Source organism: Gavia stellata, chromosome Z (assembly GCF_030936135.1).
Source record: "Gavia stellata isolate bGavSte3 chromosome Z, bGavSte3.hap2, whole genome shotgun sequence".
Classification (NCBI taxonomy): Eukaryota; Metazoa; Chordata; class Aves; order Gaviiformes; family Gaviidae; genus Gavia; species Gavia stellata.
In genome coordinates this window covers 69,790,299-69,800,433 of record NC_082637.1, presented here as the reverse complement: position 1 = coordinate 69,800,433, position 10,135 = coordinate 69,790,299, and the positions used below count along the sequence as shown (strand labels likewise).

The window sequence follows — 10,135 nt, the reverse complement described above, 5'->3', positions numbered from 1 at the left end:
GGATTTCACTGATAGTTTTTCGTAACTGTTTTCTTTTTTTTTCTTGTTCATACAATGCCTTTGAGAAATATTCGAACTTATTAAATAAAACTTATTCAACAACTTGTGGGTTGCTTTCTTCCTAATTTAGTGGTGACTGCAGTTTGGAAATTCAGACTGTATTACTTAGCTAGTTTCAAAAATCATATGATGTTGTTGCTCATACAGAAATAGTTAAGCAAAAATAACCAGCAGGAACACTTTTAAAAGTCAGTGTTGGAAGAGCTTTTGCTTTGGCGAGTTGAAAAAAATCTGCCATGAGACTTGAGGAAAGTCAAGAGGAAAGACACGGGCTCTTCTTGAACATGGCCTCCTTGAAATTGTTTAAAAGGTCTGTGAGACACTTGGGGGGGGGGGGATTACAATACATACTCACTAACAAATTATTTCAGCCAAACACCGCAGGTTTTATAGAGCTAAAAAGTGGAATGATAATTACACCTAACCCAAGACAGTAAGAGGTGCTGTCAGCCCCTGTCTATTCGTATCTCAGTCCCCCACCCTTCCCAGACACAAACTGTTCCTCACCAAGTGAGATTTTTATCATGTGCAGACACAACGCTCTGGGCAAGGTTTCTGCTTTTCCCCTCCTGCTTTAGCTGGGTTAAAATATCTCAGGCTGCCAAAACTCTCAGAAGCGTTCAGAGCATTGAAGTCAGTTGCAACCATGCAGGCCGATCCTCAAAGCAGGGCTTGGCTGCATGCCTTCTCCTTGCTGTTCATAGCTAGTGGGAGGTAGAAATACTTAAAACAGTTCCTTTTACCTGAATGTGCCACCTTTTTGCAGTAAGATGAAAAAACACCAGAGGTGAGTGATAACTAGACTCTTCCTTTTACCCCACAGATAGATTTCTGAGTAACGCTAGGGAAAGTGTGTGTTCAAAAGCAGCACTGGCTTCTGCTTCAGAGAAAGAGCCAGGTAGCATATTCGTAAAAGCTATTCTGGCTCATGTGCATTTTTATTTCTATCTGATGAGATGCACAACCTTTACTTCCCGACTAGAATAGGGTCTACCAATCACTGTGTGTTTGCAGGGCAGTGTACAGGGGTGGGCAGAGACATGTAAGTGCCTTTTACCAATTCGGTGGCTTTTACAAACCACCATCCTTCCTATGGCCTCTGTAGAGCAGCGAAGTCCAAAAGGAGCATGGTGCACCCCAGAGAAGCCAGAATGGTTACTTTACAGTGCAGAGGTGTGCGAACGCCACCTCTCAATTACGACTTTCCTCACCAGAAACAGGCACTGTTGCTGTCTCCTTCGACAGGAATTTTGCAATGAGCCAGACACTAAAAATGCTTCCTTTTGGGGGGGCTGTTTTGGCGGGTAATATTTTTCTCCGGCAGAGATGGTGCAGCGAGCCCCACAGCCCCCTTGCCCGGGGACCACGGGCGGGGGCTCCGGGGTGACACAGCGCCGTGCGCTCGCCCCCGCGGGCTGCCGGGCAGGGACGTCTCGGGCAGAGCTCCTCTTCCGGAGGAGTCGCCATGCCTCCCCCGCCCCCCGGGGAGCGCGGGCGGGGGGCGATGCCGCGGGCGCTCCTTCCGAGGCCGGAGCCGAGGCCGGGGCCGGGGGCGGGCGGCGGTGCGGGCGGGGCGAGGCGCAGGCGCGGCGCACGGCGGGCTGCAGCCGGGCCCCCGCGCCGCTCCCGGGAGCCGATGGCAGCTGCACAGCGCGGCCGCCCGGCGGAGCGCGGCGCGGCTCGGCGCCCCCGGCGCGGGATGCGCGGGCGGGCAGGCGGCGGCGGCAGCGGCTGCGGCAGCTCCGGGAGCCGGAGGGACGGGGCCGGGCGGCCGGCGGCCGGCGCGCTCGCCTGACCTGCCTGCCCTCCTGGCCGCGCCGGGCTGCCCCGAAGGATGTCCGCCCAGTCCAAGGGGACCGCATCCTCCTCCTCGTCGCCGTCCGAGGGGCCGCCGGCAGCCTCCAAAGCCAGGGTGAAGGAGCAGATCAAGATCATCGTGGAGGATTTGGAATTAGTCCTGGGGGACCTGAAAGACGTGGCCAAGGAACTTAAGGAGGTGAGAAGCAGAGGGCTGCGCGGGCGCACCCCTGGTCTGCCCCGTGGCGGGGGAGGACCCGTGGCCCTGGGGCCATGCTCCCCCCGGGGCTCCGATGCCGCCCCCAGGCTCCTTTCACCACTTCTGCACCTCAGGTCGAGCAACTGGTGTCCGGGCTGGGCACGGGGCAGCCCCCGGCCGTGCTCTAGGGCGGGCGTCTGTGCCTCGCTGCGGCGCCCGGCGATCCAGAACGGGACGGGGGGGCGCGGCTGGAGCTCCGTGTCCCGGGTGCAGTGCGCCCGCGGGGCCGGTTGTGCTCCCCCCGGCTGCGAGGCGGCTCTTCCCGGGGACTTCCCACCTCGCCGCACCCCTCGGAGCTTTATTTCCTGGGAGGCCGGGGGTGCCTCTCCTGCGGGGTCCCCGCTGGGCGAGGAGCGTGTTTGGGGAAGCTGCGAGACCCGCAGCTCTGCCCGATGCCGGGCTGCGCCGGGCCGGCATCCCGACGATAGGTGAGGCGTCAGGAGCGGCTCCACTCCCGCTCCACCGGGTTTAACTTTTCGGCTGCACGGTGCAGCCCCCTGTTCACACCCAGGCAGCAGCCCGGCTCCGGTCTCCCGGCCGCTGATGGGTGGGGGGTCCCGCGCCCCTCCGCACCCGCCGCTCTGCGCGAAGGGTCCCTGCCCGGCTCGGCAGTACCGGCGCGGCGAAGTCTGCCTCTGCAGGCAGCTTCACCGGGAGCTGAGCGCCCTGTTTATCTTGTCTATCTGGCAAGATTGCCTTTGCAATCTTCCTTTTGCCGGTGGCGAGTGTCATCTCCCCTAGGTTAATCTGCAGGCGGAATGCGATTACCGGCGGGCATGTTCATAAGCAGGGAAATGCTGTAGCTGAAGGAAGACAATTTGGCTGGCCCTGTGGAGATTTCCACATTATCTTGATTTTGCTACACAACTGGTGGACAGATGGTTGGATTATGCACCGAAATTCAGGTCCAGAATCTCTGTGCATTGCCTTATAATCCTGTGTTTGACATTTATAACAGGCTGTGTTTTTTTGCTATCAAATATTAGTTTTCTATTTTAACAACATTGTCAACAAGTTTCGTTCAACAGACTTTTGCCATCTGAGGCAGTCTGAAATTCATCCAGTGCTTTGTATAATGTTGAAAGATGTATAAACACACGGCTCACTAATCACAGCTGTTAGACTTCTTTCTCGACCACAATTCCAGATTTTTCTTTCTTTTTTGAAAAGATATCTGTAATTTCTCTCTTCCTTAACATGCTGCTGTCTGTGCTTTGTAATTTTTGAGGTATTTTGAAGCGGAAATAAACATTGTAGGGCAGTTCTTCCAATGTTTTGAAGACCGATAGAGCAGACTGGCTTCTATTGCTGCAGAAGCACGTTTTCAGGACCTGGAGAGGATGTACTGTGATCCATCCCATGAATGTAAATCATTCTCTGCACATAATCAGTCCTAGCTTTCCTCTAGTGAGCAAACAAGATCGCTGTAGGTGGAGGTCATATGTCATCATTTACTGTGGCATGTTTTATCTAAGCAAACTTGTCTGTTCTGGTTGACTGCATCTGTGAAAGAGAACTGGATTTGCCTCTGCTTGACGAGGAAATGGCTTGTGTGGAACTCCTTTTTGCAAATGGAGTGAAAAGTAAAAGGGAAGTTGTAGAGAAATGGTGGTGTAACTCTGTTAGGTACTATGTACCTGTTGAAGGGTGGAAGGATGGGCAAGAGCATCTATTTTAAGAAAATAAAAGTTTTTATAAAAAGGATAGTTAAATCTTGTTTGTAACCACACATGACTTTTTGAGTGATGCTTTTCTCTAAATATATCTTACAAAGATGATAGCTGCGATACTCTGACAAACAAGGGTTGCACGTGCAATTAACTGCTTGCTTGCGATATTATTATGTGTTAAATACACTTTGCATGATATTAATTTTGAAAAGTCCACAGAAGTTTGCCATCAAAGTACCTCCAGTTGTTTGCCTTTTGTAGTATGAACTAAATCTGTACAAGATCTTGACACATCTGCAATGTATACTTTTTTATGTGAAAATGAGTTAGTTGATGATATTATAATCTAATAATCAGTCACCTTCATAGGTTATTTGTAAGTGTTAGAAAGCATTGACAGAGCTTTCATTAAAGCATATAGGAAGTTGGTCTATAGTCAGTTTTGATGTATCGCACACAGAAGGATACCTGTGCTTCATTTGTGGTTCCTTACTGTAGGACCAGGCAAAGTGATAAACTAGCGGATGTAAGTTCACACTTTCCATTTTCACTATAAATTGTGTTCTTCTGGAAATGTTTTGGCTACCCTTTTTTTTCACTGGGTGTTTGCAGCAGTTTGACTGTTGTGCTACAACCTTTTCTGTTGTTACTTTTTTTTTTTTAATTAGGAGTATAGTATTCTGAAAACAGCCTTTCATTCTTTTTATTACCGTTGTGTTAAAAAAGACTTCAGTTCTGCTATAGTGGTAGGGCATGAGGGCTTTTTTTGGGCAGTTACAGTAATACTTAGTTGTGATATTGAAAACATGGCATTTGTAGAACACTTTATTTTTCTATTTGTGTCTACCTATTTGTTACCCTTAAATATAAATTATTTAATTATTTTTTAGATTATACTTAATGCAGCACTTTAGTTATTGGGAGAGACTGGATGTTGTCTTGTAGCATCTTTCAGTCGTTTTTTGTAAGATTTTATATACAATGTACTGTCAAATTGAAAGATAATTTCATTGCTTCAAAGTGAACTGTTCCGTAACAGTAAGGATTATGGCTGTACAAGACTTGTATATCTTGTTACATTTAGGTTGTTATAATTTACTTACATTAATGTATTTTCATTTGCCCTTTGTTCCAAAGCTTTTTCTAATTGACACTTTGATATTTTTTGTGTTTAAAAGGGGGGAAGGGAGGAGTGAGGAGAGGATGGGGTGTTAAGTCCAGATGCATAAACCATGAAACTTATAAATTTTCTGTAAAAACGCATGACCAAATCATGTGGATTAAAACATATACATGCTACGAGTTACTGTGTCTCAGAAGTGGAACATCTGTCTCTTTTTTTTTTCCCCTTATTTATTGGTTTGGTTTGCTTAGGCTATGGTAACCACAAAAGACTAAGGATGGAGAGGGGGGTGACTAGGAGACATGTTAGGATGGAGTGGTGCTAAGTCCAGAGTCTGAGCTCATGTATGGCTAGTCCTCTCTAGGGTGCAGTTAACTAAGGACAGACTTGGCCCTGTTTGTCTCCTTGCTAAAAAGAAACACAGGGTGGGTGTGTACCAGCAGTGGGATGTGTTTTGTGCTGGAAGAAATTAATGGATGTAAAATGGATTGAGTGGCTGTTATTTGATGAATATTCCAAAGAAAAATCAAAGGGCTGCCAGAGGATTGAGTAACACTGACTGTTCCTTTAGTCCAGACTATTTCAAAATTAAGTGGGTGAAGCCTTAAACTTTGATTATCCTCTAGAGGATTGGATAAAAACCTTTTTCTCTGGAGTCTGTCTAGAAACATGGTTATTATTAAGTCTTGCTTTGCAGATGATATTTGTCTGTCTGGTACCTAAATAATGAGGTGATGAACACTACTGGAAACCACGAGATGTGTGGTAATTAAACTATCTTGAATGTAAAATGCATGATGTTGCCCTAATTCTCTGATGACTTCAGAAGGGTTTGTAGGGGGTGTGCATGCACACCTGTGGACAGCCTAGCATCTTAATACTGATATTATAATTTTTTAAGACTTCCCTGCTTCTACATTTTATGATAATATTGCACATTTCTGTAGCTTTGCACTTGTTTACATTAAGGAAATACTTAACTAAATAATTTGATAAATACCTCTTGTAGTAATAAAAATTCATCATGCAGAACAAATTCCTGGAAGTTATGTGTGAAACATTTGCATAGCTTTTAATTGGCTAAATATGCTTCAATTTTTTATCGAAAGGAAGCAGCTGTGTAGCTATTGTCATTGCCAATGTTTAGAATAATCCAAAATGGAGGTGCAGGAGAAACAGAAGGCCTCATGGCCCTTGCACGTGCATCAGGAAATTTCCAGTCTTTCCGAGTCTACCTCCTCTGGTTTAAATCCTCCAGAAATGTCTTGCTGACAGAACAAGTGAATAATCCTCCCTCATCTAACTGAGTGTTTATTTACCATCAAGATGTGCTCTATAAAATTTGGGCATGACTTAACAAAGTTTTCTAAGGGATGGTGAAACTAGCATATCCCAACCCCCCACCCCCCACCCCCCCAAAACACCAAGACAAAGTTTGTTATAGGGTAGATGACCTGATTCCATAACGAGGCCAGTCATTATTCTTTAAAGTGGAGGATGATCATGTGTTCCATGGTCTTTTTTTTTTGGATCAGGCCTGCAGGAGCATATTACAATTTCAACACCAATGTTTTCCATTCCGTTTTTGGTTTTGTGTTCTGCTAGCGATCCAGATGGCAGGAAGGCACTCAGGTTCTTGCCTGTTAATCCAGAAACTAGGAAGCTGCAGTTTGTATCCACCAAGAGGATTAGAGCAGCAACAATCAATCGTGTATCAGTATCTCTGATGTGCAGGCAGCAATACAAAAAATGTTTTGGGTTCATACTGCTGCATGAAGGTGAGGGGGGGAGGTATTACAGCATAGGTATAGAATATACTATATAGAAACCTGAGAGCGGGTAGAACAATAGCAAAACATTTTAATCCCTTCCTTCCTTCTCCTGCTGATCCCTGCCTCTTTTCCTTTTTGAGCTCTTTCCAGATGTCAAAGACCTGCAGCTCCTTTTGCTAGGTAGTGGCAGCTGAAGGAAGAGGTTTTTGAGCATACTTGTTCTTACGGTTAGAAATCTAGTAAATGCAGATGCCTTTCTTACGTATGGATTCTGGATGCTGGCCCTCTTAACAGTGTTCCTCTCAGAGTCTTGCTTCGGTGGATACACTTTCTGCATATGCGGATCTGGTCAGTGAGATGTGGGAGCAACTGAAGCTTTCTTGTGATTTTTATTGCTGTAGCTGGGGTTGTGGTCCAGCTCAAGCACCAGGACCAAGGTCTGGTATGACTAACAGCATTGCCCATTCCAAAACTTGCTAATCTCTCCAACAGCACACTTTTTTCTGATTTCTTACTGCAGTCGTTAGTGACAAATGCAATAATGAACTGTACTTGGATGCTTATTGTAAGTGCAGAGTATGATTCATTATGTAAGAGAAGCACTGCACAGTGACTTTATTGTGATCTGCCCAGGGGTCCAAACAGGACCATAAATAGTCATTGCAGGTAACCGAATCACAGTTTTCTTTTCCTTCTATTTCCTGTGGTCTATAAAGCATTTATACAGTTATAGACAACAAAAAAGTGCAAATGTATTAAGATAAAATTCTTATGCCAGTAGTGTCAATAAAGCTAGTAGAGCTAAAAGGTAAGGTGCACCTTAAAAAAACTTCATGATTTAAGGTTGTCAGGAACATGTTAAATGCTGATATATGACAAGATAAGGTTGCTCCACACCTGATTCATAACCAAAGCTACCAAGAGTTAGTAATTGTGTTGTGTAACACAATGAAAAGAAGAACTACTATACATATAGAGCATTGCCTGTTAATATCAAGGTGCCTGACAGAGGGAAGCACACTGTCAATTTATGCTAGCTATTTTGTTTGTATAAACACTCATTTCAGCTACTTCATTCCTTTTATGCAATACTAAACTCCTGATAGTAATGTGTATTGTGCAACTATGAGCTAAATAGAGCATATCTAAATTCCGTTTTCAAATAAAAACAGTACCACAGTGAAAATATGTGTCTTTGTGCTGAAGTTTGAACTTTACACAGTCTGTGCACTATTGACCATGAAACAGAAAACAAAAGTAGCGAGGCACAAACTTCACTCTGTTGCAGTCAGATTTTACCCTTGACTTCAGCAGGAACAAAAGTAAGTTTAAAGGTGACAGAAATTAGTTTTGGGCTGCTTTGTTTTTATTAAAACTTCAGGATTCAGAGGAGTCAGTTGCTGCCACGTGTATGTGTGAATGCATCATACAAAAACAATGACTCGCTTGAGCACCATCATTGACGTTTTGCAGATTTTTGCCAGTTTCCTCTGGAAGTGAAACAATGCTTCTGTTCCCGTTACTCACATTGGACAAAGTTCTGGACTAGCCTTGCCACTTCTAGTTAAAAACTTGTAGCCAAATTACTACTCACAGTTGATTTGTACACAACTAATACTCCTCTTGGGGGAGGTGTGGAGAGGTGTAAATGTTGTCCCTGAGTTTAAAGGGTACTTTTCCGTAGTGCCTATTTCACAGTACCTTTATGAACAGCATCACTATCAGCTTCTAGTTTTCATTTCTTTTAGAGCTGCAAAATATTGGTGGCTCATAGTCTTCACTGTATGCTATGCCTGTTCTTTACAAGGCAGGTGAACTGAATGATCAGTGACCTCACAGGTAGCTCATGTATAGTCTGCTCAGGTGTCCCCATTTTTTTTCTTCAGTAGAGGTTATTGGTGTGAGGCAGACAGAGTGAAGGGGTCTATTTTGCATATGGACTGCTGTCCTTGCCACATAACCTATGGGTGACATTCAGCCATGCAGGTTAACACTAGCTTAGTTACCTATACATAGCTAGGGCTTTGTTTTATTCTGCTAGTAGTCGGGCTTTTTGTTTTGTTTTGGTGTTGCTTGGTTTTAGTTTGTTGTTTGATATTTTTTTTTTTTTTAGACAGACACAGTAAATAGCAGCTAATGTACGTTGTTTTCTTGAGGTAAAGGTCTTGAGGTAGCATTTCATGCACATTTCAATGTAGGGTGCATATTACCTGTTCTACTGAGTCTTTAATATGTTAACCATGAATGTATGGTAAGTGCTGCAACCTATATAATGCCCCCTTCTCTCACAAATCATGTCCAGCTCTGTACATCATTGACTCTGGTCATTCTTGCTGCAGCTACCTCCAGTGCTTCAAAATGCCCTTTCTTATTGTACTCAGGGGAAGAAGAAAAGCAGAGGCTGCTTTCACTGTGGAAGGGCTGAGAAAATCCTCCAGCAGATCTCTCACTTAGAGCTTCCCCGTGTCAGGTCATGTGTGTGCGTTGAATGACTGGGGTGGGAGGGCTTGGTGGCTGGGCCGCTGGCTTTCTGGTTTGGTTTAAAATTACTGTACTACAGCTGATGCGAGTAGTGAGGAACAATTGCCTTCAAACAGAAGTAGTACCGTCAGTTGTTGCTTTTGCAAAAAATTACAGTATGCTCATATGTCTTTTAACATTAACAAACTCATCTGTTGTTTCATGCAGTATGTGCCACATTGCATTATGAAGACTGAGAGCACTGATGTTGAATCATTTCCAGATTTCATTGTAGATTATTTCTCAGTAATCTGAAAAATCTGGCAATTTTAAAACACCTTTCAGTTTTTTCTCCCTAAATCTTTTTTGATAAATCTGCAGTAACTATTTTAGTCTTTCACCCATGATGGTACTATGTTTTTCTCTTTGTTGTGGTGTGTTTACAGTTCTTTCAGAGAGCAGCTTCAAGGTAGAAGCAGAGTAAGACATCCTTTCTTGCACAGTAATCATTTGTGTTGTAAGTAAGAGAAGAAGATAATTTAATACTGCTGAAAATAGTGTGAGAAGTTTATTATTTGTTTAAAGTGAGACCATCTGCTTGGGGCTCCAGGTCTTTGATCGGGAACCAAAAACTAGAGTTGGGCTTTCCATTCAACTGCAGAAAGTGAGATAAGTGCTTGAAGTATTCAAAATTTTGCTGTCTAATAACATTTTATACTTTACCGGAAATGGCACTGTATTAAAACAGGCAGCTTATGTGGCCTGAAAGATGCAGATTTTAAAAATGAGCAAACAAACTAAAAACATTAACAAATGAACAGTTTGGGCTTGCTTGTCTGTTGTAATTTATTGGTTCACACCCATGTAACTGTGTGCTTTCTGTATAAAATTAATGTGAAAAATCAAGGTCAGTATGTCTTTATTGCGGCATAACAAAAACCAAGTATAATTCTTTCTTTGCATGCTTTGTCATTGAGATTTCTTTTTTTGTGAT

At 44.1% G+C, this 10,135-nt stretch overlaps 1 protein-coding gene across 1 annotated transcript in view; it reads left to right on the top strand.

Annotated features, from left to right (window-relative positions):
• Positions 1 to 1,894: 1,894 nt before the first annotated feature.
• PRR16 (proline rich 16) overlaps positions 1,895 to 10,135 on the top strand; it is a 112,160-nt gene continuing 103,919 nt past the window's right edge. The window contains exon 1 of the mRNA XM_059834268.1: positions 1,895 to 2,056. Within this exon, the coding sequence (XP_059690251.1) occupies positions 1,895 to 2,056 (162 nt within the window). The remainder of the gene's footprint in view (positions 2,057 to 10,135) is intronic.